The sequence below is a fragment of the Callithrix jacchus genome, chromosome 6 (assembly GCF_049354715.1).
Source record: "Callithrix jacchus isolate 240 chromosome 6, calJac240_pri, whole genome shotgun sequence".
Classification (NCBI taxonomy): Eukaryota; Metazoa; Chordata; class Mammalia; order Primates; family Cebidae; genus Callithrix; species Callithrix jacchus.
This window is the reverse complement of record NC_133507.1, coordinates 7,969,671-7,992,822: the sequence shown is the minus strand read 5'-3', so window position 1 is coordinate 7,992,822 and position 23,152 is coordinate 7,969,671. Positions and strand designations below refer to the sequence as shown.

Here is a 23,152-nt window from a genome sequence, read left to right as displayed (position 1 = left end):
GCGTGAGCCACCACACCTGGACTAAATTTTTCTATTTTTTACTTTTTAAACTTTTTTAGTAAAAAGACACATGCACACATATTAGCAAAGGCCCACCCAAGGTCAGGATCATCAGAATCACTGTCTTCCACCTCCACAGCTTGTCCTAGTGGGAGGTATTCAGGGGCAGTAACACGCTTGGAGCTGTCATTTCTTTGACAGCAGTGCCTTCTTGTGGAACTCCTCCTGAAGGACCTGCCTGAGGCTGTTTTCTCAATTAACTTGAAAAAAAAAAAAAAGGTAGAGGGAACACACTCTGGAATAATGATCAAAAGTATAGCATAGCAACTATATAAAGCAGTAACATGATCATTATCAAGTATTATATTCTGTACATAATTGTATCTGTTACACTTTTATTCCTTTGGCAGCATATTAGGTTTGTTTCACCAGCATCTCCACAGACATATGAGTATTGCAGTGCACCCACAACATATGACCCTGTGTGTCTCTAGGTGGATAGGAGTTTTTCAGCTCCGTTGTAATATTATGGGGCATCTGTAGTATTTGTTTTGTCCATTGTTTTACGTGGTACATGACTGTATGTATCCACATGGCAATGTAACATTTCACATGCACATGTATGTATCCAGCCCTCTCATTCATGGACATTTCCATGTCCAGTCTACAAGTATTTTTTTTTAATTCAGCTGCGAAAATCATCATATTGCTACCTACTTCTTTAGTTAATTTTTAAGAATGATTTTCTAAGAGTGCTTTTTCAGAGTCAAAGGGCCTGAATGACTTTTGATATATGTATTGCCAGTTTGTCCTTGATAATATCAGTAGGCTGTTGTCTGAATCTTTGCTGAGCTGATAAACTAAACAGGTGTTTCAAAGGAAACATTTTAAATCACAAGTGGATTTGAACCTCTCATGGTGTGTTTACTCCACATTTGTTTTTTCATCTACCTGTTCATGTCCCTTACATTTATGTGATGGTGATGATGATACTAGAGCGTTTTATGGAGTCAGATTATTAGCCTTTTGTCATACATACCTCATGTGTTGTTATCCTCCTGCTTTTGTGAATATAAGTTGTGTTTGTTATTTTTGTATCATTTTGTTACAACATTGAAGTTTTAATTTTTATTTTGTCATGTCTGTGAGACTTTCACTGTATTGGTTCTGCCTTGGTGTCATATTTCCTAAAGCCTTTAGTTGCAGAAGCCTCTCTTTTGTATTTTATTCCATTTCTTACATGATGTCATTTTGTTTATTTTACATTTGTTTACTAACTGTTTTGAAGTAGAAATTTTTTTCCCTAAACATTTTTATTTCAAATTTTTCAGTGTTAAAATGAAGCTTAGTTATCATACCTACTTAATATTCACGTTTGTTTATATACTTTTAAGTAGAGAATCGTAATAGGACCTTTCAGTAAGGTAAGCATCTACTAGATATAAGCATTGTATTATGTGTACAGTTAAATGCATGCTAAGGAATGTCTCAAGGAACTGAATCTTAGTGGGCTGGATAGGTACACATACCAATAACCGTACAATGCACATCATCTGAAGTTGATAGGTCAGGTACAGTAGAATCCCAAAGAGGTGGCAGTCTCTTATAGGAATGATAGGGGAAGACTTGAGTGCTCATCTGATAACTTTGTTTTTGTTTATTACTAGGGAGGAACTGAAGATTAAAATACTAATACCACGTATTGCTTCCACTATAATATGTTAGAGGTGAGATGTACAAGCAGGCAGCTAGCATTAGGAGTGCTTCACAGAAAATGTTACCTGATAAGGACCTCAGCTGTGGTTGCCCCAAGATGGGAAGGGCAGCCTTTCTCTTTCACTTCCTAACAGGGCATTGGCTGTCCTCCTTTTCACATGTGCTGGCCTCTGCTGCTTCTCCAGCAGCCCTTTGAAGAAGAGATAAGATGCTCACATGCAGGTGAATAGCAAGACAGAGAAATAGAAGATTAATTGGGAGCTTAGTAGGCAGAGGATAGATTTTAGGTAAATAAAAGATTGAAGTTGCAGGTAACCTGGAATATGGCAGTTAAATAAAAAAGTCTTAGAGGTAGGTAGGGATAAGAATGAGAGTGCAAATACAAGGGTTTCATTCATCCAGGAAGAAGATCACCTTGGTCTTTGAGGCCAAAAGGAAGGAGGATCAAATAAATGAGATACTGAAAAAATTTAGGAGGGGAGTGGGGGTAAAATGGCACTGATCTTAAAGCAGGCTGAGTGACTCGGATCTTGAGGAATGGTTGTGGAATACCTGCATTAGCAAATTTAATCGAGATGCAGCAGGATGTAGCTGAACAAGAACAAGACTTCTGTAAAATGAATTTACAGAGGGCCTAATCAGCAAAGTGTGGATGGGAAGGTAATACAGGACTGGAGTTTGTCATGGCAGATGATTTGAGGGGTCAATAGAAAGTCATTTAAATATGGCAGTTGGATGTCTTGTGCAAACCTGGGGGAGGGATGCAAGTGAAACCAGGATGGAACTAATGAACAGAATAAGAGAGGATGAAGGAATTGGAAATAAGATAATGAAAAGTTTCAGCAGATCAAGGTATCCGAAGTAGAAGACAAGGAGTGATACACAAGAAGATCTTGCAGAACTACAGTGAGGTCAAATGTGGGAAGGCAGAGTGTAGTCCACGGATGCCAGGGCCACTTCATCAGCAGGTGTAATACATGTAGATCTTCAGCTTGCAGAGAGTCAAGGAAATACGCAGACAGGCAGTACAGAGCCAGTTACCAGAGTCGTTGAGAAAAGAATGCCAGAAGGAAGAACTTGTACCTAGAAGGCAAGTACAAATTGGAGAGATCCAGAGACTGAAGCAGTTTGTTGGTGAAGTACAGCTGAGTTCATTAGCTCCAACATTTTATTGAATGTTAGTATGGCTGTAGAATAAACTTATCTCAGAGGTCTGGGGCAATTGTGTGCCTTGATACTGATACGTTCTAAAACATTCTAAGGAATCATGTTAGACTTGGAAGTTTGCTGTAGTTTTGGTCGCACCTAGAATATATTCGATGGCATTAGAATACAGTGCTGTCCTTTTTATTCAAACCACCAGCAGTTGTTAGTTTCCCTGTAAGCTTGTGATTATTACACTAGGAATAGCTTTCCGTTTGAAGCAAATAAAGATGTTTTTAGGCCCATTCTTTCTAATTTGTGCTTAACCAGATCTCTTTATCGGGAGAGCAGAAAACACAGCCTTTATGGAAATGTTTTCCTTAGCAATTTGTTGTCGTTTTTTGTGTATTGTTTCTCACTGGTTCATAATTAATATGGGACAAGAGACATGTAATGTTCCTTTCTCTTTGGAACTGAACGTACGTATATGAAAATCAGTCCGCTTGTTTTGTAACCTTTTTTACTTGCAGACAATTAGAAGGAAGAAGAAAGTTCAAATACCAGTAAGTCGTCCTGATCCTGAAGCAGTGTCGGATCATGAAGAAGATAGTTATGATGACGAAGTACATGATCCAAGAAGTAGCCGGAGTGGTGTGGTTACCAGAAGGAGTGAGAAGATGTGGCCGAGGGAGAGAAGTGCAAGTAGAGAGAGGAGCTTGTCTCCACGATCAGACAGGCGGTCAGTGGCTTCCAGCCAGCCCGCCAAACCCACCAAAGTCACCTTGGTGAAATCCCGGAAAAATGAAGGTATTCTCTGCCAACTCTTGGTGTTATTTTCTCATGAAAATTTAGAACAGTTTTAATGAGAAGTACAGTTGCTGACTCGTCTTTGCCTTGTTGGTGTTTGTGTTCTATTGCTGTAAGTCAGATCCTGTTACGGCAGGCTTCAGGGACTGTTCATTTTCTCTATTGGAACAGGTAGGACTTCAAGGGAATTGTCCAGTAGTTGGCTTTTGGGTTTGATGTTGTGATGAGACAGCCAAACACAAATTATGCTAACAAGAAATGTCACCAAATTGAAATTCAGTGTTTTTCTTAACTGTTAGTATAATCACGGAGAGAAACCCTGGGACTTTGTTGTTGTTGTTACAAGGTCTGGCTCTGTAACCCAGGCTGGGGTGCAGTGGCATGATTCAGCTCACTGCAACCTCTGCCTCCTGGGCTCAAGCAATCCTCCCAGCTCAGCCTCCCTAGTAGCTGGGACTGCAACTGCACACCACCGTGTCCAGCTGATTTTTTAGTTTCGGGTAGAGACAGGGTTTTGCCATGTTGCCCAGGCTAGTCTCAAACTTAATCCACCTGAGCTCAAGCAATCCACCTGCCTTGGCCTCCCACAGTGCTGGGATTATAGGTGGGAAGCTACTGCATCCTGCTGGGACTTCTTCCCCCTCACTCCAGACTGTTTTTTTTAAATGGAGGAATTAAACGGAAAGAATCCCTTATAACACTTTTCTCTATAAAGCAGGATTTCTTTGAAGTTTCTGAAACTGAAGCTCAGCTGCTTTCCCTCATACTTAGTAAATTTGATAAAAAATGGCTCTGACTGTGGCTTCCTCTTCCTTTGGGCATGCATGGCTGATTATTTTGATGTAAAGGGCATTACAGTAGGAATATTATCAAGCCTTACTTTGATCTGCCTTAATGCTTGGCAGGTCTCCTAGGTAGTAGTCCCCACCCCCACTCTAGAGCAGACTTCTCAGTGAAGTTCTCAACATGTGCTGTTTCTCCTTTGTTTCACCCTTACTTCTCAACCGTCTCTGGTCTAGTATCTTTCCCCGTCTTCCCCCCAAAAATGTTCACACTAAATCTAATAGAAGTTTTTCAGTCTCTAGCTTGCTTGTCTTTTGAGTATCATCTCACATGGTTAACCACTCCTTATTGTTAAAAATAAAGTTGTCTTTTGGTAATGTTGCATCTTTCTGGTATTTGACCCCGCACCTTTCTTTCTGTATCTTTTGCAAACTCATCCTCCTCACCCTGCCCTTTATAACATTCTGTCAGTTTCTCTCATAGAATCTTTTTTTCCACTTAATATTTTTTTTTCTTTTCCTCAGGTTGAATAACAATCTCTTTAGGCAATCTCATCTGTTTCCGTTTCTAGTCACTATGGGTGATGGCAGAACTTCTTTCTCGATCCCAAATCTGTACACACTTACGTTCTAGCTGGGAGGCATATTCACTTAGACGTTCCTGTTGGTCCCTGAAACACAGCACATCTCCAATGAAACATATCTCTCTCTTAAAATTTTTCTTTGTGTTTCTTATGAAGTATTCTATTGAGTGTGTTTCTGTTTATCCAGGCCATTCCCAGATGACATGGTAGTTACCCTTGACATCTCTTTTTTCCCTTGCATGGTGAATGTCCTCACTTCTGAGTACCACTCTTACCCATCCCAGTCTTTCTCCACTGCCTCCACCCTTTTCCAAACCACTGTCATCTCTTACATAGACTCATTTGGTGTCTCGGGTTGTCTCTTGGATCCCTTTAAGTTGATTCTGCAGATTTCTTCATAGATGAAGGATCCTGTGTGACACTTCTTACTCTTTAGCCCCTTCTTCATTAATTCTCAGTTTCAGCTACACTAGACTTACGACTTCATTAAATCGACCAGGTTTTTTTCTTCATAACTCGGTGCATTTGTTTTGAACTGTTCAGCCAGCACTCACCCCATACATCCCCTCCCACACAAACCCTTCAGATTTAGTTTTAATCTTTTTGTAAAGTTTTGGCTTTAGTATTTCTTCCTCAGGGTGGCCTTCTCCGATCCCCCAGCAGATGCAGAACCCTGTGTTTCTGCTCTCTGAACTCGTCGCATTTGCAGTTGCTATGCTATCATCCTTTTTTTTCACTGACTCTGTAAACTTCCGGAGTGCAGGAACTATCTCATTTGCTGCTTTCTCCCTTATTTCTGGTACCTGGGACCTACTTGATATGCACCCCCAAGAAATATTTAGAATGAATGAATAAACTAATGTACAAGGAATATTTTGGGTCATCTGTGTAATGGTCATTTATATGTATTTAATGTTAAAGAAGTCTTTTAACCAATAGTGCATCCTTCTGTGATGTAATGACCGTATGGTTGACTGCCTTACTTCTTGCTTATGTCTCGTAATAGGCCATTTTCCTTACCCTGATTCTGTTTCTGCCTGTTAGTCCCCTTTGAATGTTTTTGTTTGTTTGTTTTTGAGACAGAGTCTTGCTCTGTTGCCAGGCGCCAGGATGGAGTGCAGTGAAACAACCTCAGCTCACTGCAGTCTCTGCCTCCTGGGATCAAGCAATTCTCCTGCCTCAATCTCCTGAGTAGCTGGGACTACAGGCGCACACCACCACACCCAGCTAATTTTTGTGTTTTTTAGTAGAGATGGGGTTTTGCCATGTTGGCCAGGATGGTCTTGATCTCTTGACCTCATGATCTACCCACCTCAGCCTCCCAAAATGCTGGGATTACAGGCATAAGCCACTGCACCCGGCCTGAATGTTTTAAGTTAAACTTTAACTCTGATGTAATTTTTAGAAACTTAGGTAGTAGGTCTGCTAATTTATTCAGTGTTAAAAACAATTTTCTGTTTTCCATCTTGGTTTTTAGTTTTTTTGTTTTTTTTTTTTTTTTTTTTTTTGGTGACGGAGTGTCACTCTTGTTACCCAGGCTGGAGTGCAATGGCGTGATCTCGGCTCACCACAGCCTCCTTCTCCTGGGTTCAAGCAATTCTCCTGCCTCAGCCTCCTGAGTAGCTGGGATTACAGGCATGCGCCACCATGCCCAGCTAACTTTTTGTATTTTTAGTAGAGATGGGGTTTTACCATGTTGACCAGGATGGTCTCGATCTGTTGACCTCGTGATCCACCTGCCTCGGCCTCCCAAAGTGCTGGGATTACAGGTGTGAGCCACTGCGCCTGGCCAGGTTTTAGTTTTGTTTTTAATGCAGTAAGACTCTCCACAGAACCAGGGGCAGTTCTTAGTGTATTGATAGATGTAGTCATTGGTCTTCTTTTTCTTAAAATGTGTTTTTCTGCAGCTGTTCTAAGAACCTGGACTCTGCTAGTAATTTCTTCAACTTTCACTGTATCATTACCCACAGATAGAATCGATGTCCTCACTCTTGGACACTTTGTTAGTTGTTTAAAGGAGAGGACTGGCATTACGTGTCCTGCCCACATCAGCCTGACTGGTTGCAAGCCTTTGCACTCATACTTAGTGTATGCTACTATGTATGTCTCTCCAGTGGTAGAGGGGTGTAAAATCAGAAAATTTTTGGTCTTGGAGCTGTGAAAAATAGAATAGTGTATGCATGATAACAACCATCAATAAAATAGTCAATCTTTTCAAAGTTTTTCAAACCTCAAGCAGTTTACTCTTTAGAATTCTATTTCTAGCCAGGCATAGTGTGACACATGTTTGTTATTCCCAGCTACTCTGGAGCCTGAGGCAAGAGGGTTGTTTGACCCCAGGAATTTAAGTCCAGCATCGCAACGTAGTAAGACCCTGTCTCTGAAAGAAAATTATATTCCTTAAGCATTCTGAAGAGCTAGTGTATCAATGCTTGGTCAGAAAGAAATAGTGTCTTCTTGGGGCTTTTCTCCTTTTCAGTAATACAGCGCAGGGCATCTGTCCTTCATTTGAACAATGCATTTACACTTCTCCTTCACAGAGACATTGCAGACTTGCTAATCAGAGGGAATGTCTTACTTGCAGAGTGACCAAGAAAATTTCTTTTTCTTGATTGTACTTAAAAACTTATGCAGTGGTTATTAGTTTAGTTGTATACTTGTAAAATCTATTTAGGTGTCTCAGGAGGTAACACTAAAAACTTTTAATAATATTATTTCAGAATATGGTCTTCGATTGGCGAGCCATATATTTGTTAAGGAAATTTCACAAGATAGTTTGGCAGCAAGAGATGGCAATATTCAAGAAGGTGATGTTGTATTGAAGGTATAGTCATATTCTTATATTTTAATGAACTGAAATAGAAAACAAGTTGTAGAGTTACCATGTAGTTTGTGCTCTTGTTCGAAGTAATTTTGCCAAAGAGAATTAAAAATCGGTGTTTGGGGGAGAGGGATATAAATGGCCTTTATGCATTATTACATGTTAATACTGATACTTGAGGTTTCAGAGTGTCATCCTAAGATAAATGGCATTCACCAGTACAAACTAGTAGGTACTAGTGTGTAGATAGGTGTGTCTGTTCTTACACATTAAGAAGTTTTGATAATTGCTTCCAGATATCTTTGAAATGTTTATTTGTTTGTTTATAAGTAATAGAAAGTGACAAGCCTTTGGGAAGGAGTTAGGGGATGCTAATTTGAGTTTTTCTCACAGCAGCAGTGCAGTAAAGATTTTATCTCAGAAAGATGGAATACTCTGATAGTTTAGAAAAGTATAGAAAGACTATTTTGGTTCTTATAGCAAAAAATGGTTTGTATATTCTTATTTATAGCAAACTAAGTTCACGTTTGTATTTTACCATTTACTTTTAACCTGTAATTTATTTTCTGTTGCAGATAAATGGTACTGTGACAGAAAATATGTCATTGACAGATGCAAAGACATTGATAGAGAGGTCTAAAGGCAAATTAAAAATGGTAGTTCAGAGAGATGAACGTGCTACGCTGTTGAATGTCCCTGATCTTTCTGACAGCATTCACTCTGCTAATGCCTCCGAGAGAGACGGTGAGTTTGATTCTGTTTGAAGGTTCCCTCTGAGTGACCTAGTTTTTAAAAATACTAGGGAGATTAGACATCTTTGAATGAAATGAGAATTTTCTACAAGCCAAATACCTTCAAAATCTGAGATACACATTTATATATACATACATACACACATATATGTATTTTTTTTCCCTGTAGACAACTCACCACTATTGATTTGCTCACTGGCTGATGAAATTAATGCTTAACTTTTCCATTTTGTATGTAATTATACTTACTAGCTTATCTTCATTATCACTGGAGTACCTTATACTGACTATAGCTATTTTTGTGGCAAAGTAAGTAGCACTTTTTTGTTTGTTTAACAGACATTTCAGAAATTCAGTCACTAGCATCAGATCATTCTGGTCGGTCACATGATAGGCCTCCCCGCCGCAGCCGGTCACGATCTCCTGAACAGCGGTCAGAGCCTTCTGATCATTCCAGACACTCTCCACAGCAGGCGAGCAATGGCAGGTAAGAACACTCTACCTTTTAAAATACAGAGATCTTGTTTGCTTGATACCAGTATCTGAAATTGCTTACAAATGCAATTAAAAGATGGATTTCTTTTGATTATTCAAGATTAAGTCTATCTTTCTCAATTTAGGCATTTTTAAAATCTAAAATAACAGCAAACTTTTCCTTAAAGGGCCAGATACTAAACACACGTCAGTCATGCAAGCCATACAGTCCTTGTCACTGCAAAAGCAACCATAGACCATTATGTAAATGAAAGGGTCGTGGCTGTGTTCCCATACAGCTTTATTTACAAAAGCAGTTGATCCACAGCTGCAGTTTGCCATACTGTTGTATTAGAAGATGCTAGCAAGCTTTAGGAATCTACTACTTGGGAAAGTTAACTATAGAAGTCCTTTAATAAACACATTAACCTGGACTTTTAAAAATACAGTGGTGTTGGCTGGGCGTGGTGTCTCAGGCCTATAATCCCAACACTTTGGGTGACCAAGGCCGGCAGATCATTGAGGCCAGGAGATGAAGACCACGGTGACCAACATGGTAAAACCTTGTCTCTACTAAAAAACACAAAAATCAGCCAGGTGTGTTGGTACTACACTCTTGTAATCCCAGCTACTCAGGAAGCTGAGACTGGAGAATTGCTTGAACCGACGAAGAGGAGATTGCAGTGAACTGAGATTGCATCACTGCACTCCAGCCTTGATGACAGAACAGGACTCTTTCTCAAAAACAAAACAAAACACTAGTGTTTATGCCAAGGATCTTCTGATATATATACTCAGGTAGTATGTGACCTACCTGAGTTTGTCTTTTTTTAGAGTCATGTGTACATTTGAGAATTTGAAGAAAATTATGGTTCTTCTTTCCAGAAAAATGCACGTGTGCACATACACACAGCAATTTGCGTACAATTTCTGGAGATTCCTAAGGCTCTATAGGCCACCAGCTGACCCATGGTTAACTGCAGTCCCAATGAAGATCACTTGAAACATGAGTCCAGAGCTGAAGAGACAGTTTAGAAGAAAAGGGAACCCGTGTATATTGTTGGGAATGTAAATTGATAGGGTCATTCTGGAAAACAATGTGGAGGTTCCTCAAAAAATTAAAACTAGAACTACCACATGATCCATCAATTCCACTTCGGGGTACATAACCCAAAGGAAATGAAATCACTGTGTCAAAGAGAGATCTGCCCTTCTGTGTTTGTTGCTGCATTATTCACAGTAGCTAAGATACGGAGTCAACCTAAATGTCCATCAACAGATGAGTGGGTAAAGAAAATGTGGCGTATGTTTTTACACACACAATGAAGTATGATTCAGCCTTTAAAAAAGAAGGAAATCCTGCCATTTGAAGCAACATGGATGACTCTGGAGGGGATTGTGCTAAGTAAAATAACTAGACACAGAAGGACAAACACTGCATGACCTCACTTACTGTGGAACCTAAGCAAGCTGAACTCTGACACAGACAGTAGAATGCTGGGGTTGGGGCAGGGAGGAGTGGGGAGATGTTGGTTAAAGGGCACACAGTTTTAATAATAAGGTAAATAAGTTCTGGAGACGTAATTTACAGTGTGTAACTGGAGTTAATAATGTATACTTGAAATTTGCTAAGAAATAAGAAAAATTCTTATTATTAAGGTATTCAACACATTAAGAAAAATATGTGAGGTATGGATATGTTAATTAACCTGGTTGGGGGTCATCATTTGAATATGTATATCAAAGCAAATATCACTTTTGTGTACCTTTAATAGATACTATCTGTTTGTCAATTAGACCTCAAAGCTGGAAAGAAAAAGTAAATTTGGGTCTAGATCTGAAGAGATTATTTAGGATTAGAGGTGTTGAATTGATACTTAACTTGCATAGAGGTGTTAGCCGAAGCCATAGAAGTCATAACATTTCTAAGAGAAATGATTTGGAAAGAAGGCCCAGAACTGGGAGGACTGGCTAACAGGGAGCACATTCTTCTAGGAAGGTGAAGAGGCAAGGGGGAAGTAATAGGGGAGGAGTGCCTCGCCAGGGGAGAGCTTTTTTTTAAAGTTTGTAAAAACCATGGTGACACAGTAGTTAAAACTGTATATTCCAGAGAAGGTTAGCATGGCCACTGCACAAGGATGACACACAAATTCATGAAGTGGTCCATATTTGAAAGAACTATATTCACAAAAGTGTTTGGCATTCTACTAAAATGGGAACTAGTAAGAGGATAACTTGTAAGAGCTGTGGATATGGTTGCTAATGTTGTATCCAGTGTAGTTTTAATGTATTTGTGAAGCTGATCATTTCTAAGTTTCAAGCTTGGATTTCTAAATTATAAGAACCCTTGTGTTTAAGGATGTAATGATTTTTTAAAGGAATATTATGGCATGTTACATATAAAGTTGGCTAATCTTATAACTGATGATGATTTTTAATTGCTGTAGTTCTAAAAATCTTCCTGACGCAGCATAGATGTTGTCAGGAAAAGGATTACTGCTGAAACGCATGCATGCAGTGATACAACACCTTTCATGACTCATGGGAGCAGCTGAAATTTTAACATCCCTGACTCAGCTAGACACCAGGCTTATCTCAAGTAATTTGGACATGATTTCTCCTTTTAAATAAAACAATCTTAATCAAAATCTCAAATGTTTGGCCATTAGTTTGGATTGTAAACAAATTCTAAATCAGAAAATTCTTTTTGGTATCTACTTTGTTCATTTAGAATTCTTCAACATTTAGAATCTGTAGCCTTAACTTAAAAGTCGAGGGTTTTTCCCCCCTAAAATTACTATTTTTGTATTATATTGTGATGTTTTATTTCTCCTAGGAATCTTAAGTATTCTTATTGGTAGTACCAGTAATATGGGAGCTTTTAAAAATATAGACTTATGGGATTGCTTTCAGTTAATCTGAGACTGAGGCAGTTTGACCCTCAAACAACCTGGGGGTTAGAGGGACCAACACCTTCTCCCACTCACAACACACAGTCAGAAATCCACCTGTGATTAACTTCCCGGAAGCTTAACTAGTGACAGCCTGTTGTTGACTGGAGGCTTACTGATACCATAAACAGTACAAAGATTGTAGGTTAGATATATTGTATACTGTATGCTTTTAAAGTTAGCTAAAGAAAAAGTTAATTTAAAAAATTATGAGAGAAAATACGTTTACTGTTCATTAAGTGGAAGTGGACCATCGTAAAGATCTTCATCCTCCTTTTTCTTCATCTCTCATTTCCTTCATTCTTGTTTTCACATTTAGTCATCTGAGGAAGAGGGAGGGGTTGGTCTTTCTGTGTCGTGGGTGGCAGAGATGGAAGAAAATTCGAGTATAAGTGGACACACACAGTTCAATCCCATGCTTTTCAAGGATCAGCTGTACTTTTTTTTTGAGCTCCTGGTATTTTTCTCTTCTGTACTGATTAGAAAGTATAGTATATAAAATCAAATATAGTACTTCAGGCACAGAAGGAAAAACTCTTCAGGTTCTTTTCATATTTTTGTGGTGAGAATTTAATGCCTGAAAATTTAGTAATCTGCCTACAGACAAGATATAAATAGTACCAGTTGCTTAAAGGTTTCATTTCCACCCTAAAGTTTAATCTTCAAATCCTGTAACTGTGGAGTTTTAATTTAGAGCATGCCCTGCATTTTGAGAAATAACTTACATACATTTTAAGAGTAAAATGCTAGTGTTAAAAAAAAAACAAACTATCTGACTTCCATATAGTCTTTTGCCTTTTTACTTAATTTTGGCTGTATGGGTATCTTTTTGTTTTACAAATTGTATTTAAGTTATCTTTAAAGAAGTGATACAAAAATGTCTTGGTCTCTGTGAGAAAAGTTTCACTTGAGTGTAAAAGGAAGTCCATCATGGCAAATATCAGCCTTGCCCTATTCTCTTCCTAGATTGCTGAATATTTTTGTATATATTTAGGATGTGCGATTATCTGCTGAGAATAATAACCTCTTCATCTTCATTTTGTTAGAAGCAATAGAATATAGTGATTTCTTAGGACTTTGGAGCCAGACTCCTGCATTCAAGTCCCAGTCTGCCATCGGTAACTTGCATAACCTTGAAACCTTTGTGGTTCAGCATCCCCATCTGCAGTGAAGCAGGCAGGTCATATGTTATAGAATGGTGAGAAATTAGTTATTACAATACCTGGTGCACATGTTCGCTACTGTAATTGTTGTGGTGATTCATAGTAGTAATAATAGTATCATAAGTTAGAATTTCCAAATGTGCTTTCTCATCGGCTCTGAGATTTCCTCATTCTGTATTTAAGCAAACTAAAATTGAAAGGTTGTGATAAAGTCCACAGTTACATTGTTGACATGGGATTGAGGCCAGGATTAAAACTGTTGGCTTTTTGACCCAAATCTTTGACCTTACTGGTGTAGAGAAAGAAATTTGGTAGCTTAATTACTACTTAATCTTCAGGAAACTAAAATCCACAAGAGTTCCATTGTTGTCATGACCTACTTAATGTTCCTCTGTGTGATATTCTTTTCTTAGAGAGCAAACATATGGAGAGAATTCTGAGAAAAACGCACAAGCTTGTTCTTCATTATAATTAGATGAACAAAGTACCCTGACTGTTGTCTAGAACTGGAGTTGGCAGACTGCAGCCTGTGGGCTAAATCCAGCCTCCTAGTTTTATAAAGTTTTATTGGAAACCCATTCCACAATGGCATAATTGAGACCTTATAAGAGAGACTGTATGGCCAAGGGAGTCAATTACAGAAGAAAGTTTCCAAATGCTTGGTCTGAAATGTTAAAATAGTTTTGCTTTGTTTTTAAATTCAAAGACATTAGGGAAAATTATTACAGTGGTTTTCTTCTATCTTGATCGTTGTTGCTGGGCTTGTTTGCTTTGTTTTGAATTTTACTTAGTATTATTGCAGAGCCCACTGTGGGTCAAGACTTGCACTGTAGGAGCTGGGAATACTGCGAGAGGCCACAGTCGACAGTGGCACTGCCTCTTCATGATACTGAGTGGTTATCACTGAAAAGATTATTTCACTGATGGATCTTCCTGTAGTCCCTGCATAACCAGAGAGTATTTGATTTGCAGGGTATGATCTAAGCCTCTGCTTGGTTACATTGTACTCTGCCTCATTTTTACAGCTATTGTAACAGATCCATTTTATGTTTCCCTCTAGACCAACAGCAGATGTTTACCTTTTTTGTTCTATAAATTTTTATAAAAGTGACTATGATTAGTTATAAGCAGGTCCATTATTGAAAAGATTCTATTACAGTAAAAGAGCAGACTAACAGGATAAAATTGAATTGTGGAAAACTTGAATTATTAAGATTTACATTTTGCATTCTACCCATTTACATTTTGTTACACTGATTCCCTGAAACTGACAGAGATCATCTAAGGCCTAAACTGTTTTCTAAAGTGTTTAGGGAATGTGTTCTCACAAATAGAAATCAGTCCAGTTTATATTTAGCAAATTCATTTTATGAAAATGATTGCTTCTGCAGTGAAAAGCAGTGTTTTGAGAAGGTTGAAACTTTGTAACAGTTATTTACTCTCTTTATTCATTGTCCTCCTGAGAAATGCCTCTACTAAATTCTAAATTAAACACTCTGTTAGCATTGATACAGCTTACGATAAATAGCAAATAATTGATTGTAAAACTGAATTTTTTGAATCAAATTTTTAGCCTAAATTCACGTTTGGCCAAGTTAAGATCATATATTTGGGATTAAATTTATACCATCCACTCCATATTACGAGTTTTCTAAGAGTGCTGAGTAAGTCCAAATATACATGCAGGTAGAGCATATAATGTGTGGTCATGTGTCACTTGATGGGGATACCATCTGAGAAGTACATCCTTGAGTGAACATCATAGAGTGTACTTAAGACAAACCTAGGTGGTAGAGTCTGCTACACCGCTAGGGTATACGGTACAGCCTGTTGCTCCTAGGCTACAACAGACCTGTACAGCATGTTGCTGTACTGAATACTGTAGGCAGTTGTAACAACAGTTAGCATTTATGTATCTTAAACACAGGAAAGGACAGTAAAACTACGATATTTTAATCTTGTGGGACCACCTTTGTCTGTGGGGTCTATTGTTGACTAAAATGTCCTTGTGTGGTCTTAGCTTTTAAATTAAAAAATCTAGTTTTTTTATTTACACAACTTTTCCTCTTACCTTTTTATAATTGTTTTCTTTGAGAACTATAAATATTCTTTCATCTTACTGTATATAGTTTATGTCACATATTGCTTAATTTTCTCTGGAACTTACATACAGGTTGAGCTTAGCTAATCTGAAAATGCAAAATCCAAAATGCTCCAGAATCCAAAACTTGAGTGCCGACGTGACACTCAAGGAAAATGCATTTCAGATTTCACATTTTCAGATTAGGGCTGCTCAATGGTAACCAGTGCGATGCACATATTCCAAAACCTGAAATCCAAAACAGTTCTGGTCCCAAGCATTTCGGGCAAGGGATGCTTAAGTTGTGTAGCTCTGCCAGTAGGCTAAAAATTACTGTTAAAACATCCTAATATTGATGGGCCTTTTTTTTTCTCTTTTTTTCTATTTCAGATGTGGAGAGGTAACCATCTTCTGACTAGTAAATTCTTTTTTTGTTGTTTTTTTAACTTTTAGGTTTAGGGGTACATGTGCAGGTTTGTTACATAGGTAACCATGTGTCATTGGGGTTTGTTGTACATCTTATTTCATCACCCAGGTATTAAACCCAGTATTCAATAGGTATCTTTTCTGTTGTAGTCCCTCCTCCCACCCTCCCCTCTAAAGTAGACCCCAGTGTCTATTGTTCTCCTTCTTTGTGTTCATAAGTTCTTATTGTTTAGCTCCCACTTATAAGTGAGAACATGCAGTATATGGTTTTCTTTTCCCACGTTAGTTTGCTAAGGGTAATGGCGTCCAACTTCACTTAGGTTCTGGCAGAAGACGTAATCTTGTTCTTTTTTATGGCTGCATAGTATTCCATGGTGTATATGTGCCACATTTTCTTTATCCATTCTGTCATTGGTTGGTATATAGGTTGATTCCATGTCTTTGTTATTGTGAATAGTGCTGTGAACATTCATGTGCCTATGTCTTTATGATAGAATGATTTATATTCCTCTGGGTATATACCCTGACTGGTGAATTTCAGATTTTATTTACTGATCATTGGTGTTAGTCTTTTGTCTAAATAAAACAGATTTCATAACTCCAATTTGATAGGTGCTTTATTCTCAACAAGACTTACATATATTGTTGGTGGTGAACATGGTGTTGATGCTACTGTGTGTTCTTTTTTAGACACACCATAAGGTCCTTTACCTTTGTTTTTGTTTCCCTTTCATCTGTGAAAGATAGAAAGGGTGCCAGTTAGAAAGATATGATTCATTAAGTATCTCAGTGGTTAACGAATCAATGACTTCTTTCCCATGGCTACCTTTACACCATGTCTGATGTGCTTGGTTCTGAGTGATCAACAGGCACCACAGTGAACGTTCCTTCTGTAGCGAATGTTGAAAGAGTTTACCAGCAATGTGGATGCTATCGTGCTCATTCTTCTTTTGTCATACACTTACTGATGTCACATATATGTTACCAGTGTGTGATGATAAATGTCCTGAGCAATCTGAGGCGAGATCCCTGCCATCATTTGAATATAAAGCTTATATCCAAATGAAGAAAGCAAATACATAAATTTGAAAACATGAAAAATTAATGCTGTAAAGAGAATCAGGGTCGTATGATAGTGAAGCGGGAGGGGACAGTGTGAGGTAACAGGCTTGGGGAAGAAGGCTTTTCTGAGGTCACATCATTTTGAACTGGGGAAGACAGACCCTGGTAGGTGAAGATCATTCCGGAATAATGCAAAGCATTTACCGCTCCTGAGATGGAAACTCGACCTGTTGGAAGAGCAGCAATATAGCCCATGTGGCTGCATTACATGAAGAGCAAAGAGAAAGTGATTTTGAGATCCAAGAAGATAATTTTTACCATTAAAAAAAAAATTTGTAGGGCCGGGCGCAGTGGCTCATGCCTGTAATCTCAGCACTTTGGGAGGCTGAGGTGGGCAGATCATGAGGTCAGGAGTTCGAGACCAGCCTGGCCAACATGGCAAAACCCCGTCTCTACTAGAAATAAAAAAATCAGTCGGGCATGGTGGCAAGCGCCTGTAATCCCAGCTACTCGGGAAGCTAAGGCAGGAGAATTGCTTGAATCCAGGAGGTGGAGGTTGCATGTCAAGATTGTGCCATTGCACTCCAGCCTGGGTGACAAGAGCAAGACTTCATCTCAAAAAAAAAAAAAAAAAAAAAAAAAATTTGGTTAGAGATAACATGAGGTTTTTTTTTAATGTTGTTTATTACTTGAAATGTTATTAAATGCTTTTTTGCTAATGTTTTATCTAACATTTCAAAATGAGTAGAATACTGATAACATCCTGAACTTTGGTGAACCAACTTTTATCTTACTTAAGTTCATGGGAATTTTAGGTTACTTCATTGACATTACAATCTGAGATTTTATTTTTAGTGTGCTTTCATGAGAGGCCAGAGGAGGGAAGATTTTAGTTGATACATTTCTCTAGTTAATGGAAACCCCAGTGTTTCAGTGATTGCTGTTAGATTTTAGCACTTAAGAGAAGATTATAGATCAAATAGCAGAAAGGCAGGCTTAAATATTTACCATATATCCTCTATTTAAAAAGAAAAGTCGGGTGGGTGCGGTGGCTCACACCTATAATCCCAATACTTTGGGAGGCTGAGGTGAGAGGATCACTTGAGGTCAGGAGTTCAAGACTAGCCTGGCCAGTATGATGAAACCTTGTCTCTACTAAAAATATAAAAAGTAGCCAGGCGTGCTGGCATGCGCCTATAATACCAGCTACTGGAAGGCTGAGGCAGGCGAATCACTTTAACCCAGGAGGAAGAGGTTGCAGTGAGACGAGATCACGCCACTGCACTCCAGCCTGGGTGACAGAGTGAGACTCTGTTTCAAAAAAAAAAAAAAAGTATATTTAGCTGGGCATGCTGATGTACATCTGTGATCCCAGGTACTTAAGAGGCTGAGGTGGGAGAATTGCTTGCTTGAGCCCAGGAGGTTGAGGCTGCAGTGTGCCATGATCACACTGCTGATCTCTAGCCTGGGTGACAGAACAAGGCCCTGTCTCAAATACTATGAAAATAAAAAGTAAAAGTATAAACTGTATTTACTTCAGCTGTGAGACTTTTCTTCTACAAGTATAGTATTTAAAAAATGGCAAATTTAAAAATGGACTGTTCCACTTGTCTATATGTATAAAAATAGTAAATGTACAAAAAATCTTACTTGCAGATTTTTAAGATCTGAGACAATCCTCTTATCTTTTAGAGAATCCTAATAAATAAGATTTGTGACATTCGTCTCCTGCTATAAAATCTACCAAATAAACTACACAAAGTGCTATTTTACTCCTAAGTATTAGGTGGAGTACAGAATAATCGTTGTGCCACCAGTGAAGGTAGAACAACCCAATTCTTTAAGTGAACAAAGAGTTCTCTTGGGCTTTCCTCAGTTGTTTCTTACTAAAAGTTGTCCATATCCATGAAAATTACTTTTCAACAGCAGATCTGTTTTTCTTCTAATGCGGGTGGTCTAGATTAATAGATGAATGTTTGAGATAAGCGGGTACCGAATAAGCTCCGCAAACACATATATCCAAATTAGTACCTAAAACCATATCACAGTGAAATAGACTCAGGGTTTTTTCAGAAGCATGCTCATGAACACATACATGTTTTAGAAAATAGATTATATGTAAAGGACAGATTCACATGTGGGAAATGAGCTTGCAGAATGACAAGGTGGGTTTAAGGGAATTACTCTCCTACCTTCTCAGCATACTTCCTCAGCTTTTTCCCATTTTGTTCCCAGGTACCAGCCCTGGATCTCTGGTTTTCTCATCCCTAGACTTCTCTGGGTACCAGGGCAGAGAGACAATTTTTTTAATTGCTATGAAGGAGGAACTTCAGTATGTAAATATTGTTTCCAGATTAGAGGATTGCAACATTCTAAGTATGAAACTGGAGTGTGCCTTCACTTTTCTGTCTCATATGCAATAGAGCCCTCCAGGCTGAAAGTTTCCTGTTAATGGAAAAAAACTTTGGAATAGGGTTAACTTAAATTCCTAGCATATTTTTATTGTTAATTTCGGGTGAGATAATCCAATACCTTTTAAAGGGATTAGTATGTAGCTTTTGTTTTCAACCTAAACTATGTTGTTCTTGCCTACCTTATGCAATTATGAACTTGGCAAAAGTATGTGTAAATCCGTTTTTGTAGGACAAGTCTTTAATTTGTAATGGTGAGTTGGGTTTATGAAAGAACATTCTACTAGAGTGAATGTTCAGCCTTCCATTTCTTTCCTGTATTATGGTTATTTTTTACAGAAGGTGCAGTGAGTTGACTGGAAAGGTGTTCGTGGAGCTGAAGTATGGGGGAAGGCCGTGAAATGGCCACTTGCATATCTTACCAATCAGGAGGCAGCAGTTTCCGTGAACAGAGAAAGCTGAGTGTAAAGAAATTAAATATAACAGGGGAGTCATGAGGGACTGGCTGGTAAGAACTAAAGAGAGCTCGGAAGATTAAGAACCGCAGATAGAAGGAGCAGCTTCTCCCCTTGGTCCTGAGATAGCGTGCCAGAGGAAGAGGCTCCTACCCACCCATCCTCAGGGCTGAGAGCTCTAGCTCTTGCAAAGGGCACAACTGTGTCTCACTGAGTAGCCGAGAATTTGCTGTGGTGTGGCACAAGACGAACTTGCACGGTGTTTGTACTAACATGTGCTGGGGAGATTTCACACCATAGAACCATTCGAAGGAGTCTCTGGGGCAGGCTACTAGCCACCGAGTACTCTCACATGCTAGGCATTGCAGGAGTGTGCTGAGGGGACGCACCCTCTCTCCTACGGTGTCTCCCCAGGACCCTGTACTGACCATGCTGCCTGCCCACTGCCTATACTAAATGGCGCCAAACAGTTGTGATTTCACACCCAAAGTCATTGAAATGGCATGTTACTCATTGCTAATCTAATTGAGTGTGTATTAATCAGCTGTGCTGGTCATACCTATGATTGGGTAAGACCTAAAGAAGGCTCTGTTTACAGTGAGTCCATTCGTATGCGTTATAAAAACTCTCTCAGATACTCCTTTCCAGTCCATTTTTGTCTAGCAGCTGTCTTGCCTAGAACATTCAACTAGCTCAGAGGCTCTAGGTAACAAGGTCATTATCTTTAGATTGTTATGTGCAAGTTAATACAAAAAAACAAAACTGGTCTTACCTCTCTGGGGAAAAGCAGAAGTCCCCTTAAGAGGGTTTTGAGTACCTTAAAATGCCCAAAGTTTCCTTCTAGGCTACTAGGTCCTAGAGTATGTAAACATGAGTCTGACTCCAAACACAGTATTTACAGAAAGCTTTCCTCATGATAGCAAAAAAAAGTACACGTTTTTTAGGCTTAAGTATTGAGAGCCATTAGGATAGAATTATGTAAGGAAGGGCCAGGCATGGTGGCTTGCACCTGTAATCCCAGCACTTTTGGAAGCCAAAGCAGGAGGATCACTTGAACCCAGAAGTTTAGGCTCACCTGGAACTTAACTTTTTCTGCAAAAAGAAGAAAAAGTTAGCAGGGTATGGTGGCATGCACCTGTAGTCCAGTTACTCTTGGAGGCTGAGGTGGAAGGATTGCTTGAACCTGGGAAGTTGAGGCTGCAGTGAAGCATGATAGTGCCACTGCATTCCAGCCAGGACAACAGTGAGACCCTGACTCAAAAAAAAAAAAAGGAATTATGTGAGAAAGGTTTGGGGAAAATGTGATTCATTATCACAACCTCACCAATTTATTTCAATAATTGCACTGATTATTGACTTATTTCATGCGTAAATTCAGATTTTGTCTTGACTTCGTAGTCATATTTGCTTGTGACAGAACATCTTAATGTTTGGAAAAGTTGGTTGTTTTGTTTTGTGCTGTAAATCTAGATCTGCGTTGTCCAACACCGTAGCCACTAGCCACATGTGACTGATGAACATTCGAAATGCGGCCAGTCCAAATCCAGTTGTATTGTTAGTGTGAAAGACACGTAGGATTTTGAAAACTTAATGCACAAAAGATGTAAAATACCTCATTAATAACTTAGATGATGAAACACTATTTTAGATACACTGAGTTAATAAAATTTATAAATTGATTTTACCTTATTTAACATGGATTCTAGAAAATTTTAAATTGCATAATCAGGTCATTTTATAGTTCTCTTAAACAGCGCTGTTCTAGATCTTTATTATTGAATAATGCCTCCATCTTTTGGTAGATAATGGAAATGCACTAAAAAGAGCAGTACTTTTTCAAATATTAATTGTATGAAAAATTGAATAGAGTGGTGTGAGTTTCATTGATTCATATGAAATGTTATTTTTGAAGACTAATTGCCTTTAAAGTTATATCACAGGACAAAAAGGTATAATTAGCAATGGAGTAAACAAATTAGCCAAAGATGAAATATTCCCAGGAGTTTTGTGTTATATATGGAGCAAGAACCCCACTTGTAAAGCCAGTGAGAATTCAGCCCCGAACTCCTTGGCGCAAGCAATTCTCCCACCTCAGCCTCTTAAATAGCTAGGACTGCAGGTTCAAGCCACAGTGCCTGGCTACGTTCTACATTTTTTCGTTTTTACAGAGTGTGAAGCTTGCTATGTTGCCCAGCTGGTCACAAACTCCTGGGCTCAAGTAGTCCACTTGCCTTGGCTTTCTAAAGTGCTGGAATTACAGACGTGAACCATTATGCCTGTCTTTTCTTTCTTTAAGTATTCAATTCTTATATATGTTGCGTAGGTCAGTATGTAGTCAACATTTATTATTTGATCAAACTATATGAAATTGTTAACATTGAGCTGTTTGAACTAAAGAATTTTCATTTCATTTAGTTCAACCCAGTATATCTTTTTCCCAGTTATTTGCATGTACTTTATTTTTATGTAATCACTTTTGTTGATATACTGTGGTTTCATTGAGTCTTACTTTAAAAGACTTCTGCTGATTATATGAATGTTTAAACTTTTTTTTGTTAGGACTTGAGTTCATCTGAAACCAGTTTATTTTTGCCATTGTTATACATAGGGATCTAATTATTCTACATTTGTGGACAGTTGTCTGAAAACTATTTGTTAAATGTTATGTTTCTTCTCCAGCAGTTTTGGAATGCTGCTTCCATAATAAACTTTGCTGTTGTAGATATAGTTCTTAATTTTCGATTTTATTACATTAATCTGTTTAGTTTTTTGTGGTAATGTTACTGTAGTTTTAATTACTAGGTTTTTATAATATTTTGGTAACAGCAGATTGTCATTGTTTTTGAAGTTGTATTGCCTCTTACACTGTTCTCTTACAGATGATTTCCAGAATTATTCTTATGCTCTCGATTTTTTATTTTAATGACGTATAGTCACCGGAGCAGAGATGAAGAGAGAATTTCTAAACCTGGGGCTGTCTCAACTCCTGTAAAGCATGCTGATGATCACACACCTAAAACAGTAGAAGAAGTTACAGTTGAAAGGAATGAGAAACAAACACCTTCTCTTCCAGGTAAGCATAACAAAACACTAAGTTCAAGAAACATTTGCAATTAGAATAAAGTAGTTCTTAGGGTTTACAGAAGATTTTAAACTAACAATTTCTATTATTCCCATCTGTTAATTTTTCTGCATATGACTTCCAGCATTTTTCTCATGGGAAATAGTTGGTACAAATCAGTAGCCTTTCATGAATGTTTTACTTTCTAGATAGAAAATGTTTACTGTTAACAACTTCTTGCAATTAATAAAGTTGTTTTGCCAGCACTGCTGTTTAAAGAGAAACATGAGATTGGCTTCAAAAATTTAAAAACTAAAGTTATTTTGCTTTTTTGAAAGTATTTTCATTAACATTTTATTGAGTATACCTTTATTTATTCATTCTCTTTGGGTGTTTTTGAGACAGAGTCTCACTTTCTCACCCAGCTGATGTGCAGTGGTGTGATCAGCTCACTGTAACCTCAG

General features: G+C 38.3%; 1 protein-coding gene and 1 non-coding gene across 29 annotated transcripts in view; both read left to right on the top strand.

Annotated features, from left to right (window-relative positions):
• The window catches only part of TJP1 (tight junction protein 1), a 256,103-nt gene that overhangs the window by 193,500 nt on the left and 39,451 nt on the right, over nucleotides 1-23,152 (top strand). For all 28 annotated transcript variants that reach the window (XM_035303668.3, XM_054258231.2, XM_035303666.3 and 25 more), the window contains 5 exons: nucleotides 3,390-3,666; nucleotides 7,753-7,856; nucleotides 8,429-8,597; nucleotides 8,945-9,092; nucleotides 22,561-22,700. In XM_035303668.3, the coding sequence (XP_035159559.2) occupies nucleotides 3,390-3,666; nucleotides 7,753-7,856; nucleotides 8,429-8,597; nucleotides 8,945-9,092; nucleotides 22,561-22,700 (838 nt within the window). The remainder of the gene's footprint in view (nucleotides 1-3,389; nucleotides 3,667-7,752; nucleotides 7,857-8,428; nucleotides 8,598-8,944; nucleotides 9,093-22,560; nucleotides 22,701-23,152) is intronic.
• Nucleotides 11,146-11,252, top strand: LOC118154945 (U6 spliceosomal RNA). The gene has a single exon (XR_004745195.1). It is a non-coding gene; the product is annotated as a U6 spliceosomal RNA (small nuclear RNA).